General features: G+C 33.6%; 1 protein-coding gene across 3 annotated transcripts in view; it reads left to right on the forward strand.

The window, feature by feature from the left end:
* The first annotated feature begins 692 nt into the window (after window positions 1-692).
* Window positions 693-22,654, forward strand: part of tmem63ba (transmembrane protein 63Ba) — a 34,786-nt gene continuing 12,824 nt past the window's right edge. For 2 of the 3 annotated variants that reach the window (XM_051125945.1, XM_051125946.1), the window contains exons 1-9: window positions 693-944; window positions 12,257-12,487; window positions 13,810-13,889; window positions 15,534-15,578; window positions 18,238-18,328; window positions 20,398-20,435; window positions 21,015-21,157; window positions 21,289-21,340; window positions 21,429-21,537. In XM_051125945.1, the coding sequence (XP_050981902.1) occupies window positions 12,287-12,487; window positions 13,810-13,889; window positions 15,534-15,578; window positions 18,238-18,328; window positions 20,398-20,435; window positions 21,015-21,157; window positions 21,289-21,340; window positions 21,429-21,537 (759 nt within the window). In that variant the 5' untranslated portion in view covers window positions 693-944; window positions 12,257-12,286. The remainder of the gene's footprint in view (window positions 945-12,256; window positions 12,488-13,809; window positions 13,890-15,533; window positions 15,579-18,237; window positions 18,329-20,397; window positions 20,436-21,014; window positions 21,158-21,288; window positions 21,341-21,428; window positions 21,538-22,654) is intronic. The other variant, XM_051125947.1, reaches the window with a different exon arrangement.

Here is a 22,654-nt window from a genome sequence, read left to right on the forward strand (position 1 = left end):
CCTTTAGTGCTGTCAAACGATTAATCGCATCCAAAATAAGTATATTATGTATATAGAAATACACACTTACATGTATATATCTAAGAAAAAATGTTATGTTTATAAATTATATAATTATAAATATATACATGTAAATGGTTTCAAAATATATACTGTATATGTGTGTATATTTATATATATATATATAATAATCAAATACAAAGTACACACACATATTATGTAAACAAAAATATTTTGGATCCGATTATTTGCGATTAATCGTTTGACGGCACTAATTTTAATATTATATATTTATAATTATTTAAACTTATTTTATAAACTTGGAATCTTATATTAATCATGTGTTATTGTTATTTATTATTATAGTATTTTGCACTTATTTTGTTTTGTGTATTGTGTGTAAACAAAATCATCCCAATAAAGTACTTTAAATTAAAAACAGCTGTAGAAAAATACGTTTTCTCCTGTATTCACAACTTTATCAACCGATTCCTAATTTTAGTTTCACTTGTGCGTAACAACCGCCACCAGGTGGCAAAGTCGTTTAAAAGAACGAATGTGACCGAACAATTCCGAGAAAATCCGACTAAAGCCGAGCACCAATCGAACGTGCTTCGTAAGCGGAGCCGAATGTGACCGAAAGAATTCGAAGGGGGCCGAGCTTGGACGACGCCCCAGCTGAGAAACAGTTCGCGGGTTGCCTATCAGCCGCACATACACCGGCCCGACCCATTACAACCATGCTAGGGCTTGTTGGATGTCAGTATTGTACAGATGAGGCACTAGGTAAATGATGGACTAATCCTCGCCGTTTTGTTTTTCCGAACACTATTAAATCGTTCTGAGGAAATACTGACCTGGAATTCCGAGATTATTGCGGTTATTTTGGGATATTGCAGAAGTAGCTAGCCGAGAGCTACTTTGGCTTTGACCACTGCAGCCAGGTGAGTTACCTTAACTTGTACCATCTAAATTAACTAGTTAAAGCGTTGTCAGTCTGATAACTGTGTTGACTAGCTATAGTAGAAGTAAACGTGTACGAATGTTAAATAATTTAATCGGGATGATGAGAAATCACCTCACCTGAATGGCTAACACTTCGGCTAGGGCGCATTAGCTGTAGCTAACTAACTTAAGTATTTAACTTTATTCATATGTATTTTTTTTAAAGACAGATTGGTACATAATTACCTGTTATACATCTTTAATAGTGACTAGATATAGCCTCACAGCCAGTGTGTAGCTTACATGGTTGTTATGATGTTAGCCGGCATGGGTTGATTAGCCTCACCTTATTTAGCTGCAGCTGTTTTTCTGAAAGTCTAGTAAATGTTGATGGTATTTGCTGTGGTTAATATTGAGTTTGAGGTACTTGAGGTGATATGTGGCATAGCTAATCTGCCGATTAGTGTCAATCCTCAACAACATCATTACAGATTATGGTACTCTACTGACACACATTCTGATTCATCTTGAGTAGAATATGACTAGGGCTCTATGGAGGGATCGAAACCAGAGGTTATTCAATGTTCTATGTTGAATTTGAGCTTCTAGAATTTAAAATTTATAGTCTGCGAATGTGACTAATGTCTAATGAAGGGGGTTCAAACTGGGGTCTGTAAGAAAATAAAAAAAAATTAAAAAATAAACAAAATCAATCATTAAGTAAACGTGATAAAATAAAACATTCTGTTGATTTATATAAATAATACATTTAACAGTATTATAGTGAGCAGAATAATATAAATAATATATATATTTTTTCAATTATATCTGACACATTTTTAAATTGTAAATTTTCACAGTATAAATTTGGTCTTTATACATGAACATATATAGATGCATTTTTTAATTTTAAAATGAAGTATATATATGTCATGACAGATGGAAAACACCTGAAATTCTGAAGTTGTAAATGATTAAACATTACTGGAGCATGGTTTACAAGAAAATATGATTTCAGTCTTTCTAATTCAAAATTTCATGTTTATTTTAATGTTACTTGTTATTTCTTACTAGACACCACCAACTTTTTAGTGTAGAGAGATCTGAAAAGCATGAACTTGTAGTTATAAGAGAGAGAAGTTTTTGTTGTTTATTGGTATTTTGTGTACTAAGTAGTTCCTTTGACTTTCTAAACTATGGTAGCCTTACTGTTTCAGAAGAATTACTTTCTTGCGTTTTTATTTTGCCTTGAGTTTAACTAGTTGTTTGTTGTTTATTAGTATTTCTGCTGATATGTTAAAATTTTACAAAGCCTTCAATCCGCCAAGATTGATTATCCTGTGGCAACTCCGTTTCTGTTATAGTAGCAGAAGGTTGCTCAATGTTTTTTGCCTCTGCTCTATGATCCCTTGCGTTTGGCCTCTGGCACAGCTTAGTGCAACGAAAATCAATATATTGAGCTCATTGGTGTCTTGGAGATGGCTTTCAGAAATTGGATACAGTTTTAAAACCGTTTCAGTGCGTTTCAAAAGAATAAAGGCTTCACTCCAAGTTTAATATTGTCTCTGGAGTCAGAATGCAGTTCACCCTTTGGGCTTGGCTGGATTTTATGAAACTGAGGAGATCGTCAGATCTTACAAAGCTCCTTTCAACCAGGTCTTACTCAGCAAGGCAACAACTGCTCCTGGGGCTCACCTTATGTTCCATTTGTCACATCCTGTCTTCTCTCTAACGAGAATGTACAGTTTGCATGGTATAGCAAACAAGATTCAAATGCACTGCCTCCATTGGTAATGTTGCCCTCAGGCTTTGGTTTGCTTTATCAGTAGTCATTAGCAGTTACTGATATCATGTGCCCAGGGTGAAAGACTGACCATGTTCTATTTGCTGACTCAAAGTGAACACTTATTTATATTAGCTCTGAATTCACTACATTTTTTTTTACTAATGGGACATAAAATACTGTTAAATGTTCTATTTGCGTTTGTGAAAAATAACAAGTCATCTTATACGTTACAGTGGAAAAAAAGCCGCAATTTAACGTCATTCACCTTTGATGGTTTCATTCATCATTTGGCTTGCCAGTTTTTATGGCATTTGTCAGTATTATAAAGGTACAAAGCAGATAATATAGTACCTTGGTTTATTAACATTATATCAGGAGTCTGCCTTTGAAAATGTTCTCAGTCAAAAATGGCCAGTCTTTGAAACTGCTTGTAAATCTCTCATTATGCTGTTATCACCAAATCTTGGACTCAATCTTTGTCATTTTGTCTTCTTTAAATTAGCGTAGGTTTTGTGTTTCGTTTGGTTGTAGGACGTTATTGATCTGAGCTTATGCAACGCTTACGTTTTCTGGAGTGAAAAAAGGCAGTATTTATGGATAAATTTGGCAACGTTCACTCAAAAACTGAGGTGCATAAACTCAGTGAGGCCTAAGATCAGTCAGTTCCTAAAGGAAATACACTTGTGCTAACTGAATGAAAACAAGTTGATAAAAAGATTTAAGTCAATATTTGCTATATTTAGGAGCATAATGAAAATAATTTAGGCAGTTGCAGTGTTTCCTCTACCCCCGAAAGTCAAGTTAATTTTTTTTTTCAGTATAACACCAGATTACAACAGAAGTCATTTAAGGTTACCTTTCCTATAGAACAGGTCTATAATTTTTTATTAAACAAACTAAATAACCTTATGGTATTTTTCTTTTCTACATGGACGCGCGTCTATAATTTCTCCTTCACAAAAACACGGACGGGATCGCGAGTCCACTTATAAAAACGGAATTTACTCTATAGGGCGAAATGCCAAGAGACTTGTCGATTTTTGGATAAATAAATCAAAAGTTGGTATGTCACTTAATTCGGATTGTCTCACTATAAGACGACAAGATCACATAAACTTAATCTTGCTGTGAGAATCACTTCATGTGAATTTTACCATTTAATTTGAGAAAATTAGCATCATATCATATACTGTATACAAACAAAAAACTAAACGCCAACCCATCAAAATAAAAGTACAGTTTAACATGTAACAGAAATATATAAGTCTTGTATTTGAATTTAAATGAAACAATTAAATGATAAAAATAAATATTAACCACTTAATTATAGAAAGAAATACTACAATTAATATTAAAAGTTTTTGAATATTCACACAATTTTTCTTTTCATGTATTAATTTTAACAGTAAAACTCTGCTTGTTTGGCAAAAAAATAAAAGGGCTTAATTTTCATTTGATTATCATTATCATATCATTCATTTGAAAAAATAAAATGCACAAGAATTTCTGAGGAAAAAAGAAAAAGATTGTAAGGCCCTATTGTTTAAAATGTTGAAATTGAGAATATTTTGGGACTTCTTAAATGTTTTCGTTATTACACAGAGAATACAGTACAGAATAAAAAGTACCATTGGGTACCGGGTACCGGCACCAGGACTCCCCCCTTAGGGGACCTAGGGGAAACACTGAGTTGTCTTAGAAGGCTGGTAATTTTTGACCAGGAACACTACAAATATAATAATAAAGTGGGGGTTGTGAAGTTGGGAAGTTGTTATACTGTGTTTTAGTTTAATGTGATAACATTAACTAGCATTTTTCTGAAAAAGAAAATCCTTTCGAGGTCAAAAGGACTAGAATACAACATAAAGATTAAGTTCAATCCATAAAACTTAAAATGTTCCCGCCATATTTTTTTATGGTAATGTTTACTGCTGACAGTTTTTTTTTTTTTATCAGACATTTCAGCTTTTTACAGAATACAGTTTGATAGACAAGTCTGTCAGTTGACTTTGAAGCTAGCACAAGGGTAAACTAAAACTTCTGACTTTATATTGGTCAATGCGAATAATTTGAAAATGGCTGAATTCAGTTCATAAATCACTCTGGCCAATATTTCAATTTATCACTGCTCCTCACAGTGAGTGCAAGGTTTCGGAAAAATCTGGAACCAGTTGCATAAACCTAGCCTCTATGTTAAGACAGTGTCTTAAGTACTAGTTTGACCAACTGGTTGTAAAAAATTATGACCGTTCTTAAAGAAATAATTAGCTGACTAATTTTTAAGACTAGTCTAAACCTTTTATGCAACTGACCCCTTGTACATATAGTCTCTAATACATTGCAATTGCATTGCAGAATTATCTTTGTTGTGTTGCTGCAAGTTTTACTAACTTACTTTACTAAACTGAAAAATGTCAACACGGTCAGTATCTCAATATTGCATTGTTCCTGTATTGATTTCTGTTTGGTTATATTTCAGTGTTTTGTATTATTAATACCTAAAATACTTTCGAGGAGTGTGTTTCTGTCCTATTTATCTGAACAGGGTTCAAATTCTCTGATGAGAATCATTTAGCTAAAACATAAGACACAATTACATTCAGGCAGAACAGACATAAGGTGTGTGGCATATGCATATGAAAACGAAGTACAGGTTAAAATAGTTCAGCACTGGATCAGGTAATACGTGGTAGATACAGGTAATAAAATTCAGTAGCAGACAGTGATACTACAGTAAAAGTCAGCGAAGGAGTAACTGTACTTGTATAACACATTCCACTGTAACAAACTCTACTGTAATATTCCATTGACAACTGCTGATAATATATGTGAATTGGTATCACACTGACCTTGGAAATGATGTCATATGTTATTTACAGCTCTGCTGTTAGCACCATGAAATGATGCCAGTATTACTTCACTCTTGTAATGTGGTTAATGATTAACAGTTTGCTTTCACCTTGAGGCCAACAACCCCTGGAAAGAACAGATTATCAGAACGACACATTCCTATCCACAGCATTCGATTTGTCTGTCTGTCTCATAAACGCTAAACTACTCTGAAGTGTAGTCCAAGAGGGCAAGAAGGTGACGTATTTGTAAGCACTGCAGAATAATAGTGTGTCTTGAGTGTAGGAATCACAAACAAACTGTTTGTTTGTTTTTTAGGTTTTTACAGACAATAGCAGTTGTTTGAACTGATCCAAGGTCACTTGCTTACATGATGTAACTCTTCTTTAAAAAGTAGGAAGGCTAATGCATTATTTACAGTTGTGCACCAGTCAGAATTATATTACAACAACATGGAAACTGGATGCAGAATTTAAAATACAAATTTAAAACTAATTAATGTAATTTCTGTTTGTATAGTTTTATTTTTCATAATGAATCACACATCTCCAGAAACAACAAATGAGCAATGTTGAAAAATATTATCAGTGTTTGAAATGTGCATTTAATTTGTATTTAACTTTCATTATATTTAGTTTTTATACTTCAGTAACACTTAATTTCCCAATATAAGCAAACTATTGTATATTTTGTTATCAGTATTTATTTTTATGAAGTTTAACATATAAAAACAATGTGATGAATATTTTGTGGTGCTGATATATTCCCTTTGTTGATTGTTTTGACAGTGTTTAATTTATTTTAGAGAACGGTTGTAGGGCTGTCAAACGATTAGTCACAATTAATCGATTCAAAATAAAAGTTTGTTTACATATGTGTGGGTACTGTGTATATTTATTATGCATATATAAATACACACATATATGTTTATATCTTAAATAGAGTTGTCAAAAGGTTCCAGGTTCGGTACTTTCAGTACCGCGTCTGTCAGCGGATCCCTAATACATCTGCATATAGACGGATCCGCTGACAGACGTGGCTTTCAAGCGCTCCCGTTGTGCTTATGTGTGAGCACTCGGTAAGGAGCGTGAAGCGCTTATCATTGTAGCCAATCACAGTCACGTCTGTTTAGTGCGTGAACACTATGGCCAATCAGCAATGTTTAAATGTCGACTCAACAGCGCTCAAATGTGAGCGGGAAATGGACGTTTTTAAAATCTCAGTACTGAAAGTACCGAACCCGGTACTTTTTGACTCTAACTCTAATTTTAAAAAACAGGTGTATGTATTTGTAAACACTTGTATAGAATTTATATTTTATATAAATGTAAATATTTTACATAAAAATCCAACATATTTTTTCCTTAATATATACATGTATGTGTGTGTATTTATATATACATAATAAATATACACAGTACACACTGTAGTGTGCAAACATAAAATTTTATTTTGAATCGATTAATTGCGACTAATCATTTTGCAGCCCTACTGTGTTGATATATTTTATTCAACATATCAGAGAAATAATAGGCACAATTAGTGATCTTGTAGCAAAACTCATGTTGGACAGTGACTATCTTGTAGAGATTCTCTGAATCACAATTAAGTTAAATGACTTTTCTGGTCATTCCTGCGTCATGTGATTTGTGGCCAATTTGATTCAAATTCAGACTCGTGACTTGAACAGTTTGTTAATTCCCTGTTTTGCCCAACCCTGATATTAGTAAATGCTGCAGGTGTTGTGAACTCGTATAGATTAATAATGTTGGCCTGAGATGTTGAACCTTCACAGACACCCTAACTTCTGTTAAAGATCATGTGAGTTTTGCTGAGTCGAGTCTAATGATACGTGCACTAATGAGGTCAGTGAGGCTGTGCTATAGATTAAGAGTTTCAGAGAAGTATGTTACATCAGACTTTTATGCTGGTATTCTCATATGCTCAAAAGTTTCTTTAGGAAGCAGACTGGAATATAATTTCTCTTCATTTCGAGAAAGTCCATTTGCTTAATCGATAATATAAAAGCAACATCATAAACTAGATAAATAATTGAATATAACAAACAAGTCTGAAGTGGTTTGTAGTCTTGTCAAACATGTTGAGGTCAGAACTTAACAAGTGTCAGCATGTCCCAGGAAGGCACATGTTTTGCCGTAGTTTCCAGTGATCTTTTCAGAATCAGTTCTCTCATTGATCTGCTGACTACATTGTCAGACGTCTCAAAAACAGGTGAAAGAGCAGCAGTCTATCAGTGCTCAGCGTTACGACATCAGGATGCTTTGTGGGATATTCAGACTGTTGGCTGTCAGACTCAGCAGTATGTGTTTTGAATCCGCAATGCCAGGAAATCACAAGACCTGTCCGTGTGGCAGCAGGCTTAATTGAACATAAATGAAGAAGGGCTCTCTGTGAATGGCTCTCTGTAATATGGATTATTTGCAACCTGATGCTTTTATTAGAGCTTGGCCGTCACAAGCTTGTAACGTTTTCTGTCATGCGCTGTTTGTTTTCATGACTCGGCATTAGCTTTGAGTTCAGGAGAACAGCAGCGGGGTGGATGTCCCAGCCATCTGTCCCAAAGCCTCCTAGAGACCTTAGTCTGACGTCTACAGGCAAGACAGAATGAACAGCTCGACGGCTGCCAGAGGCAATGCATTAGCATGTGCGGTTTATTAAAACCATTTAACATGGTTAAATTTAATGCATCTCATTAATCTAATTTGAAATTCCAACTGTTTAGGGCGAATAAGTGTGCCAGTAACAGTTACAGAAGTTTGGTTTGTATTGGGGATTTTATAAAAGCCTTTGTTTAGGGTCCTAGTTCACACTAAGAAAGGTAACTGTATTAGAGTTCACACCAGTGCTCAGTATCATTCTGTTTATTATAAATGCACAATGCAGTTTTTTTGTGTACTTGCTTGAGCTTTTGAAAGCAGGATGGATTCTGATTGGCTGTCAATGTTTTGTTTTGTTTTGTTTTTTCATCAGCTGTAAACAAACAAAAAAAAAAGATGCACTGAAATTAAAATTCTGGGCTGAAACCAAAAAACAAAACTGAATATACTTTAAAAATATATACTTTTTTTATTTAATAATATGAAATAATTTTGTAAGAGTTTTTAGTTTAACTCAATAAATTTAATGATACTGAATTTGAAAAAATACAAGCCAATAAAATAACCACACTTTTTTTAAAAAGTATAACAATAAAATTGGACAGAAACTATATTAATATAATGATGGATACAATGAAATTAAAATTCTGGGCCTAAACCAAAATTCTGGATGCACTTGGCCAAAAAACAAAACTGAAAATACTAGTATATAAAATAAACGTATACTTTTTTTAATTTAACAATATAAAATAATTTTGTAAGACTTTTTATTTTTACTCAATAAATTTAATGATACTGTATTTAAAATATGCAAGCCAACAAAATAACCACACTTTTATTGAATGTATAACAATACAATTTGACACTATTGGACTATATTAATATTACACGTCAATTTTGTAGTTCTGTGCAACTGATTGTGTATGTGTGTTTTGTTTTTTGTTTTGTTTTGTTTTTTAATAGTTATCCAAATGTAAAATCCTACAAAGCTAAAATAAATTTTTGGCTCATATTTTCTGTAATTTTTCGCATCCATCCAAAAACTAAAAAATTCCATTTTCGGCCAATAATTTTCGAAGGCGAAAAAAATTGTTCAACAATATGATTCTTCTTTGTCGTCAACAATATAATTATATATTATAGTTATAATTATTATCATTACGATTATTAAAACATCATCGTTTTCTTCACTGGTGTGAACAGGCCTTTATAAGCCACAAACCAAACCAACCAGCTGTGAGGTGAATCACAACATTACAACCTTATGAATTAATTAATACAATTAATGCAGTTAATCCCATGAAGCGTTGCAAATAACATAAATGAAATAAAATGCTGAAAGGAATGTTTAGAAAAGGAGAAACAAGATATTTATGCTTATTGCAAAATAAAAATTTGACACTGACTTGCATCATTTGCAGTCATTAATGGAAGTGAGCGGCACTGAAGTGTTCTTGTGGTGCTATCTGCATATCAAATTTCTCTGATTGGTAGAAATTTATTTGCAGGGTGATGTCATTGTTCACCAATCAGGAATTCCGCTATTACACACGATTTTAAAAGTGTTTACTTTCCTTGAGTTATCAGAAGTGATAAGATGTCAAAGATGATGCTTATGACTAACCTCACCTTCAGCTGGTTTGGCACAGAACTTGGTTTGTTACGAAACCCAGCATGTGACTTTCTCTCCCCCGTCACCCTTATATGCTGTATTTATTTTCCATTGGAAAAGTCAGAGTCCTGCTGTCACGGTTAACATAACCTTGGATCTGACATTAATCCACACTTGACAGCCTTGTATGTAGGATTGCATTCTTTTGTGCAATATATTAGCAAATGAAACTACAAATGACAAGCAGATTAAACTGTAGTATCTGTTTAACCTCATTTACCATGGCAATGCAGACACCAGTTCAAATTAACCCCACTTAATTTGATTGCATATTTAAAGCATCATTTTAGCATTATTAACATATTATTAAAAGTTTTACACACACACACACACACACACACATATATAAATATATATATATATATATTACTGTTGTCAGAATACCAAATTTTGGACTTTGATACGATACCTGACTAAAACCAATACTACGAAAAAACATAGAACAACAGGAAAAATAATTGAATAATAAATGATCCAAATGGAGATCATAGTTATTTTGTTCATTAAAACAAGGCATTTCATCCCCCCCTTTAAAAAAAAAAAATGTAATAAAATAATAATAATTTCATGCAAGTGCCACTACAGACATTAGCATGTCTAATTAATTGAAATCATGAAACTTGCAATATTTAACAGCAATTTATTGTTTTTAATGCCCTATGAAATACGTTTTATTATTTTTTTCAAATTCAGTCTTGTTTGTGAATCTCTGAAGGAGATTTGTGAAGGATAATTAGATTTGATAAAAAAATTAATTTATTATAGGCTATTTATTTATTTATATTTTTTTCAGAAATACTGTGTTGTGTATTTACAATTTTCTGACACAATTCTGATAAAAAAAGTTCTGGTAAATATTCTTTAAACATTGTTTTATTAATATTTTTATATCTTTACATTAAGTAATATATGAATATAAGTTAAACCGAACTTTTATTTTGACAGGTTGCTGTGAAGACCTTTAGGGTCTTCATTATATGACAATAGAAAGAAATGGTAAAATCCTCATGAAGTGACTCTCTGAGCAGTTCTAGAGATTATTTTCAAGTGTTTAAGTGTTCAGGTACTTGTATATTGAGGCGGCAGAGGCTGAAAACACTGCGAGCTTCACATGTATGTGTGTATAGTAAACAAAACTGCGCATCTGCTGCCATTCTCTAACACCAACACGCAGAAATACAGCTCTTATTAAAATGCATTCTTAAAGTACCAGTACTAGTAAAATGCAGAATCGTACCATTTTTAAAATCAGGGTATCGCGATACTTTTCAAGTACCGGTATGTAGTGCAACACTATATATATATATATTTATTTATTTTATTTTTTTTTTTATTTTTTTTTTTTTTGGGGATAAATATAATTCTTTTGTTGTATGTTTTTGCTTATTGTATTTTAATGTCTTTATAGTTTTATACTTTTTATTTCAACTTTAGTTCAGTATTTTGTTTTAGCTAGCTAAATTGTATTTCAAGTAACTACTTTAATAATGCTCCTATGGGGCTTTTTAGAACAAAAATTGGGGAAAAGCATTGCAAACATTCAAATGATTTCTTTTGTATTCTTTAAAATTTGAAATATACAATATTGGCTGTCAATTTTACACTCTTCCCGCAGGAAGAACTTGGTACAGTTGGCACATTTTGCTTCAGAGAGAGAGCTTGAACTGACTGAACTCTGTTTGTCCATTGTCAAGCCGTTTTGTGGCTGATCTCACTGTAGGAGGAATATAGATGTGTCTGTGTTAGTCAGCGGCAGCATGCCAGGGCACAGCATGCACAGTCTTGGAGGTCCACAAATGTTTTAATGTAGAGATCTGTTTTCAGTTACTCACAGCAAAGCTTTCGTGCAGTTGCATAATTCGCTAAGTCACACCTTTAGACACTGGCTGATTTACGATATTGAGCTGTGCCTGCTGATGTGTGTTGATGTGTTTTCAACACATTCTCTCATAGGTTACCAGGACCGGTCTTTCCTGTCTGATTATTTCCAAAACCGTTCTCTTTACTTTCTGAAGAAAGCATGAGCCTGATTCATTGTTTGTTTTTAATTTAGCCTTTTTAAAGCCCTATTACATTTCAAATTAGCCCTATTAAATCTTAATTAAAAATGCTATATCTTAAAGTACTACATTATAAAAAGACTATACTGTCAGCATGCTTTCACCCTCATGTTGTTTTCCAAATTTCTGTGACTTTATTTCTTCTGTAAAAAGCAAAAGAAAGTAATCAAAATGACAGACTCGTGCAATAAAAGTTTTTTTTTCCATTTCACATAAAGACCCCATGTGATCAATATAAGAGCTTTGGATCATCTGTATGATGATGCAATTAAAATTAACTTTTAAAATACACATCATCACACTCTGCATTTTTGTCTCCTAACAGGTGGAGTTTCAGTATGCAGCAGTATTAAGGATGCTGGTTGTCTTAGCTTTGCTCACGATGGTCACCAAAGCTGAGGCGTGCAATGGCAGCTGCTCCAGCACCAACAGCGCCAACAGCGCCAACAGCTCCAATGACTTTTGCTATTCGGGCCGGATCCGCAGCACCGTGCTCCAGGGTCTACCCTTCGGAGGAGTGCCCACCGTACTCGCCCTTGACTTCATGTGCTTCTTGGTGCGCATCACAAACTTACAATTTTAGTTGTATATTTGCCATGAGTTCATCATTTAAAGTCAACATGGAATCAGTCTTTATCATCTTTACTTTCTTAATACCTGTTCCTGGCTATGCACTATTCAGGTTTTTTGTTAAACGTTAACCCAGTGTTTCCCAACCTTTTTTCTTCCGCGGCATAGTTTTGAAAAGTAAAAAAATCCCACGGCACACCACTAAGCACAAAAAAAAAAAGGAATGAAAAAAGTTTTTTTTTTTAAAACAATGCGTCATCAGAGTTCATATTTTGGCATTATCAATGATCAGACACTTGCACTTAACATTTTCTGAAAATCATGCTCAAATGGAGTTTTTTTGACCAGCAAAAGAGTTTTGTCTGTGATTTGGACAGCCACATCTGAGGCGGTAAATTAACTGCATACGTTTTCATCAATTTACAAGTTTATTGTAGCTCAGTTTTTCCGTCTTTTCAATGCTGTTACGAGGTTCACGTTGGGTTGTGACGCTGTTTTCATGTTGACTTTAAAATAAAAATGGGCACCTCACAACGTCACTTTACAAAACTGCTTCTCTCTGGTTGAATGAGCTGCTAACCTTCACCCAAATGCTAAAACTATCACAAATGTCAAGAAGCAGTTAAAATAAGAAAAAAAGAGGATCTCATGCTTGCTTCCATCCACATATAGCATGATTTAAAGTTGTGAGTAAACTCCACCATAGAGCAAAAACTGATATTTCTTTCAATTAATTTGCATTTTTTTTAAATACTTAGCAAACAAATTTCAAGAGGCAGTTGAAGACACACCTTTTCTGCAGGGACTTAACCACTCCACAACCCTAAGCAAAAAAAAAAAAAAAGATAATAATTCCTTTTCTATTCTCTAAATTTTTTCTCTGCTCTACTTTGTTTCCTAATCTGGTGATCTAAAAAAAAAACTTGGCATTGTATACTGAGAAAATTGCTGGTTCTGTGACATACTGCTAATGCTCCTCTATTTTAAACCTCTTTGAATAAAGCGTCTGCTAAATGCATAATGTAAGTGTTAATAAACTAGTGTGAAACTGTATCAGATTTGGTGGATGTCAGCAGAGCTTTCTGTGAAATACTGCAGGCCTTTACGATCCACAATGCACATATTTCAGAGTATTCAGCTATGTTCTTGTTTTCCTGCGGTTCTAAATTTTAGCACTTTAGGAATGCATGTTTCGTAATTGTGCTCGATTTGCATGTTATTTGTCACACATTTGTGGTGCTGTAAAAAGAGATTTGTGTTTAAATGCATGAGGAATTTGACTCTAACATGAATGTTCTGCATCTCCAGGTGCTGCTATGTGTGTTCTCTGTCTTGAGGAAGGTGGCGTGGGATTATGGCCGTCTTGCGTTGGTCTCTGATGCTGACAGGTAAAAATGAATAGTAGCTTTAGTAGTTAATTTACCATTTCGTCACATGTAGGCTATGTTCTGTCATTATTCTCATTACTGTAATGTGCAGTAATTTTAATTTGCATTAACGTAATATTGAAAAAAGTCATTTCTATTAATGTACGATTAAAAAAATAACTATAAAACTGTCACGACTGCACCATTATGACTGTATTCCCAGCGTGTATACTGTGGCCTCAGCTGGCTGCATTATCACAGCATGCTCTTGGCCCCAACTTAACCCCAAACAAACACTCATCTTTCCTGCACCGAGTAACATTTTGTGAAATCATCAGACTATATATTTACAGCTGGGCACTTCATTCATCAGTCATGATTTGGTGAAATAAAGGAGAAAATGCATCCTGCAGCAGTGCGTTTCTTGCATTTAACGCTGCGAGCCAGCAGCATGATCTCAGCAGCTGCATAATGGATTTAGCTAATGGATTGGTTGTACAGATCTGAAGCTTCTACCTTTGCAAAAGCTCAGCCAGTCTTATTGGATTAGTAATATGACCCTGCCTTTGTAAGAAGCATGTAAGTGCACAGGAGATCTGATTATATTCCGGGCATCTCAAAAAAAAAAAAATTTTTTGTACTGTCAGATCCAACAGTCACATTTTTACTATGCAAATGTCAAAAGCTGCTCTCCATGTTTGATTCAGCCTGAGTCAGATCCAGTCACTATATTTTAAGACCAAGTCTTGGGTGGCATCTAGCCATTTTTAAGGATTATTTAAGGAGGTGTCAACCCTAAAATAAATGTAATGGGTTTTTGTGTGTACCCACCCTACATTCATTGATCTGTTTTGAACATTTACTTCCATAAACATTTCCCTGAATTACAACAGGGAAATACATTACGACTGCTCAGTTCTCTTTTTAAATGTCATAAAAGTTAAAGAGTGAAACCCTGAGAAGTCTACTCATGAAGCGGAGTGTGTGTTACAACTTGGCAACGCATTACATTTTTAATGAATAATTCAACAGTTAAGTACTGCACTCCTACCATTGTTATCACATGTACGTGAGTTTGTCCCAAGGCATTTTCCATGTTTTCGTCCCTGAAACGGTCTCTGGTGTAGAGCTATTTCCTTATGTCACAGATTAATCTTGCTTACAAAAACAGGTCAAGCTGACATTACTAGTTTACAAGCGTGAAGTAATGTGGAACTGTAAAGCTGTCAGCAAACCTGGATCTACACGCTATTAGCTATAGAAAATTAGTTTAATCAGCAATCTTGCAGTATATTTAATCTAAAACTATTCATTCTTATATACAGCAGTCAACATTTGAAGTGCATCAAAACCTTTCATCAAAGTTGTCCTAAAGCCAAAACAATACCCGTTCTTGTCTTAGGACAACTTTGATTAACTTTTTTGATCCACTTCAAATGTTGACTACTATATATTTTTGTATTTCATTTTGTTTTATAATAAAGAAAGAAAAGAGAGTCACGTGCCATCTAACGCTAAGAATGCAAGATTCACCAAAGGTTTTATTTGATGACATGTAATAACTTGCATGAGCCGAATAATAGAATGTTTTTCCTCAAAATGAATGATATCATATTTTGACTAACTTTTGTTAAGCATGAACTTGAATCATTTCTTTTCCCTCAGCCGTAGGCGGAATCAGCACTATCAGCGTCTGGACGAGCAGGAATAGTATGTGTTGTTTTTAAACTTCAGCTCTCTCTTCCAAGGACGCCTTGTGTCTGCTTTTTGAAATTACCTTCTGGCATTTTTTTCTGCTGTGTGCTCTGTCAGGAATATTTGGGGTGATTTTGTTCACTGTGTACTGTTTCTAACTCTTTTTACTTCTTTGTATTGTCCTTTTTTAAAATTACTTCCTTCCTAGAGTCCATTGGTTGAGGGTTTCTCAAGATACTCATCACATTTACCTGAACTAATCAATATAATTGTGTTTCTTTTGGATTTGTGTCTTTTAAAGGTGAATTGTCATTTCTGCGCCAAATGAAATTGTAAATGTTTCCAAAGAGATTTACTAAACTCTCCTACCACATTTTCACAACTTTGTCTTCCAGATAAACAGTCCTGTCCCAAACTCACAGCACAAGTTGGACCACTTTAAAACAAACAGAGCAATGTTTTGCAAGCACCAATGAGCTGAACCCTTCAGAAAGTCAAACTACACATGGTTTACTTATAGTATACTCTGGAATTGGACAAATGGTTGCAAAAACACATTTCACCTTTAAATAATACGTTTTCGTTCCTTTAAGCGTGCACTTTCTGGCCAGGGTCTTAGCACCCTATAGGTCCCTCAGGGAAGAGGCTTACAGGGAGAGGTAAAACATCCTGTGGTGACATAGAGAACCCCTGTGTAAATGGAAGACCTAGTTTTGATTAATACCTGTGATTTGTCCAGTTGTTTGATTGTTTTTGTCAATTGACAATTAGATAGGATTAATACATATTCTAAGTGCCCTGTAGAAGTGGTCCTCTTTAGAATCAGTCCCAATGTTTGTGAATATCGTAGCCAGAGAATGACACATACACTGGCCAGTACTTTATTAATGCTGAACAGGAAGATTTTTAATGGGTTTTTTTTTTTATGCTTACCAAGTCTGAATTTATTTGATCCAAAGTACAGTCAACATTACTATATAAAATAACTTATTTTTTATTTGAAGATATTTTAAAATGTCATTTATTCCTGTGATTTCAACGCTGAATTTTAGCATCATTACTAGGGTCACATGATCCTTTAGAAATCATTATAATATTCTGATTTGCTGTTTAAAAAACTTGTATTATTATTATTATTATTATTATGTTGAGAATTTCTGATTGTAAGGTTTCTTTGGTGAATAGAAAGTTCAGAACAACATTTATCTGAAATAGAAATCTTTTGTAACATTAAAAATGTTTTTATCATCACTTTTTTTTATTAATTTAAAGCATGCTTGCTAAATACCAGTTTTAATTTCTGTAATTTCTTTCCCTGCCCAAAGAAAATATATATATATATATATATATATATATATATATATATATATATATATATACATATACATATACATACTGACTCCAAGCTTTTGAATGGTATCATGTATAATGTTACAAAAGGTTTTTTTTTTTTTTTTTATTTCAGATAAATGCTTTCAGATAAATCCTTAGATCTTTCTATTCATCAAAGAATCCTGAAAAAAAAAAAAAAAAAACTTAACTGTTTTAAATATTGATAATAATAATAATAATAATAATAATAAAATGTTTCTTGAACAGCATATGAGAATGATTTATGAAGGATCATGTGACACTGAAGACTGGAGTGATGATGCTGAAAATTTACCTTTGATCACAGGAATAAATGACATTATAAAATTACATCCAAATAGAAAGCAGTTATTTCACAATATTACTGCTTTTGTTGTATTTTGGATCAAATAAATGCAGGCTTGGTGAGCAAAAGAGATGTCTTTAAAAACATAAAAACATCTTACTGTCCAAAAGCTTTTGAGTGGTAGTGTAAACATGCATATAGACAAACGAAATGTCATTTGTCAATTTTATTTTAAAGAAAAACAGCACACCCTCACTTCTAAGCTCAATGCAGTTGATATTTTGTTACCTAATGCACTGAAGTTCATTCTGTATGAAGTATAGCTTTTGGAGGCTACTGTATCATCTACTAGTAGTATCTCTGCTCAGTTCTTGATGAGTCTTTCTCTGTTTAACACACTTTGGCTCTAATCAACTCTAAATTTATGCTCCTATCTCTGCATGTTCTTCTCCTTTCTAGGTTTACTGCAGTCTCTTTGTGAACAGTTTGTGTGCAACGCCTCTCAATCGCTAATGCTAACTCTGTGTTTGAGTTTTTCGCACAGTCACTTATTGCTGCATGCCTGACATGTGGTTAGCCTTGATATGGCCTGATATAGCCGGAGTAACCTGAGCTTGGAGGGCCTAGCAGTGCCCATCACTTATTAATAAAGCTTGCATCGAATTGAACCTGTGAAGATGCTAAGATAAAGTTGGCAATTATTAAAAGATTAGTTCATCCAGAATTAAAATGTTGTCATTTCCTCAACCTGTGGAACACACACAATATACATGTTTTTGAGAACTTTATATATCAGGTTTTGAGAAAAGAGATCTGCAGATTTTCAATGCATAATCACATTGCTTTTTGGGATGAACTAGTCCTTTAACATGATTATACAGATCTTTCATTATCTACGGTCTTCATTCTAATTACTGCTGAATGAAGTGGCATGCCATTAAGTGACTGTACGCTTCTGTGTTAGCTTGAGTGCTGTGCTCCGAGGGCACGTGTCTGATTATGTGTGTTTGTGTTCAGTGTGGCCTCCGCCATGCAGACACCTGCAGACTCCCGATACGAGCGTCTCACCTCTGTGTCCAGCTCGGTCGACTTTGACCAAAGGGACAACGTAAGTAGCTTGCAAGGTCATCAGTGTGGATACATAAGGCTAAGTTCAGAATGGAATACTAGCATCCTTTCATTTTACCCTGTATTCTCCCTAAAATGTTAAAACGTGTATGTAAAACAGCATTCAATGGGCATCAAGCTTTATTTTGCTGTATAGAAACTTCTAGATACATTTTGTTGTACATTCAGAGAATAATCAACATACAGTATATAAACATATTCTATGCACATTACTAAATAGTAAATTGATCACCTGTATATATTTTTTAGCATTCATAAGTTACTAGAAAAATTAGTTTTGTAATTGATTCTAATTATATTGTTTCTGGGTCATTATCAGGGTTATTATCATTAATTGAAACTTAAGCATAAAATAAGTTATTTTGTTTCATTTAACAGGTAATTTATTTTAGCTGCCAACAAATAATTTCTCATTTTCTTTTAGTTTAATTTAAAGTACTAAAATAACTAAAACTAAAACATAAAGACCTACCTTCCATTTCCACTTCCAAGTTGGGGATCAGTTAGAAGTTAAAGGTTTCTTATGCTTATCAAGATTGCATTTATTTGATCAAAAATCCAGAAAAAAAAATGATTTCTATGTGAATATTTTAAAATGTAATTTATTCCTGTGATGCAAAGCTGAATTTTCAGCATCATTACTCCAGTATTCAGTGTCACACAATCCTTCAGAAATCATTCTGATATGCTGATTTATTATCAGTGATGAAAACAGTTGCTGCTTTTTTTTTTCAGGATTAATAAATCAAAAAAGCTTAAAAGAACAGCATTTATTTAAAATAGAAATCTTTTGTAACAATATAAACTTAAATATAAATTAATTAAACAATATAAATTTGAAAGAAATTAATACTTTTGTCCACCAAGTATGTGTTAAATTGATAAAAAGTGATGTCAAAGACTTATATTGTTAGAAAATATTTCTATTTTGAATAAATGCTGTTCTTTTAAACTGTATATTCATTAAAGAATCCTGGAAAAAAAAAAAAAAAGAATCACAGGTTCCAAAAAATATTAAGCAGCACAGCTGCTTCGTTGATAAAGTAATATCAGCATATTACAATGATTTCTGAAGGATCATGTGACGCTGAAGACTGGAGTAGCGGCTGATGAAAATTCAGCTTTGCACCACAGAAATAAATTATATGTTAAAATATATTAAAATAGAAAACCTTTATTTTAAACTGTAATGGTATTTCACAATATTACTGTTTTTTCTGTATTTTTGTAAAAATCTTACTGATACCAAACTTGAACAGCAGTGTATATAGACATAAAAAAAACTAATAAAATGACAAAATTACACTTACAAAATTACTACAATTAAAAGAAACAATATAAAAATAAAAGCTAATTCACAAAATTAATCAGAGTTATAATATTATATCAATTATACTAAAATAACACTGGCTTGTTATTATAGTTATATAATAGTGTTTTTATAGAATTAGAATGGTTGTTAAAGCTTTACAGTTATAGATATCGTAAATTGTTGTCCTTGTTGTGTACAGACCTTAAGGCTATATCTGCAATGCTCATTATGTGAAGGTCAAAGCAGCACGACAAGTCGAGAGGTGCATGCCCTGGCATGAGTCATTTGAAAGGGATTTCGCTCTCTGAATAGAGTTCACAGTATACAAGCTACAAATGAATTAAAAGGTGCTATAAATTTTCCCATTCTGAACATACCCTTTGTCTTCCCAGCTCACGTATTCACTCTCACGCTCATGTTCACACAGTTTGAAAAGCCCACGCAGGAAGAATTTCTTGCCATCTACTGTAGCTCTATCCCCCTTAATGCACACACACCTGTGGATTTCATAATAGCACACATAACGCCTTTTGACAGCCATTTGTTTGCCTCTCCCTTCCCCGCTGTGATCTGGAATAACTGCACTTATGCAAACTGGTGTCATGTGCACCTACGCAGCCTCTAACAACTCCTCAAACTGCATTAGAGACTATCAATGTCTCTGAATGTGGAGGTGACTGACAGACGACGGTTAGAGTGCACTGAATGTGATGTTCTTTTCGTTGTCTTTGTTATAGGGCTTCTGTGCCTGGCTCACTGCCATCTTCAGGATAAAGTGAGTCCTTAATGCTTTTACTTTATGAACATACTGTAAGTACTGAAATGAAGACTTCCTAATTATTGCTAACATGCTGAATCAACTCATTACAAAATAATTGGATTGCTGATCACAAAACTCAGTATGTTAACACATAACCACATTTACATGTCAGCAGTTCCCAGGGTCCTTTTCAAATTAGAAGTAGTATTAGAAGTATTATATTACATTATACTATTCACTGTTGTGCACTATAATCAGATTTTCATCAAATATTTCATTGTTAGTGTTTATATTGTGAACATAATATTGTTATATTTTTATATAATATAATAATTTATTATTATTTATTAATATTCTTTGTTTTGTTTGCAAAACTCATATTTTTTCAAATTTTTTTTTTTTTTTTTTTTTTTTAAATGAAGTGTTTGAAGTCTTCTGCAGAATAGTAAATGTAAATCCAAAGCAAATACATTACATTAGGGTTTAATTTTAAGGTATATTGCTTTGTGAATATGCTATTTACCCATCAGTCAAATGAAGTTTAAGACATCTGCCTGTAAATGTTATACTGACATATCTCTCTCACCTTTACAGAGATGACGAGATCAGGGAGAAGTGTGGTGAGGATTCGGTGCACTACCTCTCATTCCAGCGGCACATCATTGGTCTGTTGGTGGTGGTGGGCGTGCTCTCCGTGGGCATCGTCCTGCCTGTCAACTTCTCAGGAGACCTATTAGGTGAGTCAGAAAAGTTTGAGGATGAGTTATCTAGGATTACCCATCTGAACACAGCCATTCGGGTTTTGCTTTCTGTAGTTTATATGACTAAAGATTCCGTATGACCCGTTTCATGTCTTCTCTTCTTGCAGAAGATAATGCCTACAGTTTTGGGCGAACTACAATAGCCAACTTAAATTCTGGGTAAGCCCGGGTAATATCTGTGACACTGAAATAACTCTCGAATGACTGTTGATGAATGAATCATCCCTTTGTTTTTGCTCTTTTTCAGTAATAACCTGCTATGGCTGCACACTACATTTGCCTTCTTCTATCTGTTACTGACTGTGTACAGCATGAGGAGACACACGTCAAAGATGCACTACAAAGAGGACGACTTGGTGAGCAGAAAAAACTGCATAGAAATGTTCTGGGTTCTATACAAGTTCCTATCTACAGCATATTTGGCATAATATCATTTAACACAAAGTAATCATAACACAGAATATGTGACCATGGACCACAAAACCAGTTGTAAGGGTCAATTTTGTAAAATTGAGATTTATACATCATCTGAAAGCTTAATAATTAAGCTTTCCATTTATGTATGGTTTGTTAGAATAGAACAATATTTGGCCGAGATGCAACTATTTGAAAATCTGGAATCTGAGGGTGCAAAAAAATCTAGCTATTGAGAAAATTGCCTTTAAAGTTCAAATGAAGTTCTTAGTAATGCATATTACTAAATCAAAAATTACGTTTTGATAAATTTATGGTAGGAAATTTACAAAGTATCTTCACGGAACATGATCTTTACTTGATATGCTAATGATTTTTGGCATTTAAAAATGTAATAATTTTGACCCATACAGTGTATTTTTAGCTTGCTACAAATATACCCATGCTACTTAAGACTGGTTTTGTGGTCCAGGGTCACATATAAGTATCACACTTCTACTTTTAAGCCCAAAACACTGGCCGATTTTAAGTAAACATTGCACTGCAACCCACTTTACTTACATAATCTAGCATATTTAAATGGTGAAACAGGATATTTAAAATGGAAAAAAAGAAAAGTGGAACTTAAAAATTGATTGGGCTAAAAAAAATGAGAAAGTGTTGTTTTAGAAAAAAATATTATATGCCCAGTTTCACAGACAGGGCTTAGGTAAAGCCAGGATTAGGCCATAGTTCAATTAGGATGTTTAAGTAGTTTTCATAAATATGCCTTAGGTAAAAACATTACTGATGTGCATCTTAAGGCAAAACAATGAATCTGACATATTTTAAGATCAGTCAGTGCAAGTTTTTTTCAACTGAAACAGCTCAGACTTACATTTTAGTCTGGGACTAGGCTTAAGCCTTGTCCTTTGAAACCGTGGGATAATGTGAACAGATAAATAGGCAAACACTGTAAACCTGGAAGGTTGTTTCATAATTTTTTATCAATGCAAACAGACTGTACGTCTGTCTCTTCACAGATTCATACTTGGCGTCAAATGAAATATGACTAAGGTT

The sequence above is a fragment of the Labeo rohita genome, chromosome 13 (genome assembly GCF_022985175.1).
Source record: "Labeo rohita strain BAU-BD-2019 chromosome 13, IGBB_LRoh.1.0, whole genome shotgun sequence".
In the NCBI taxonomy this organism is placed as follows: domain Eukaryota; kingdom Metazoa; phylum Chordata; class Actinopteri; order Cypriniformes; family Cyprinidae; genus Labeo; species Labeo rohita.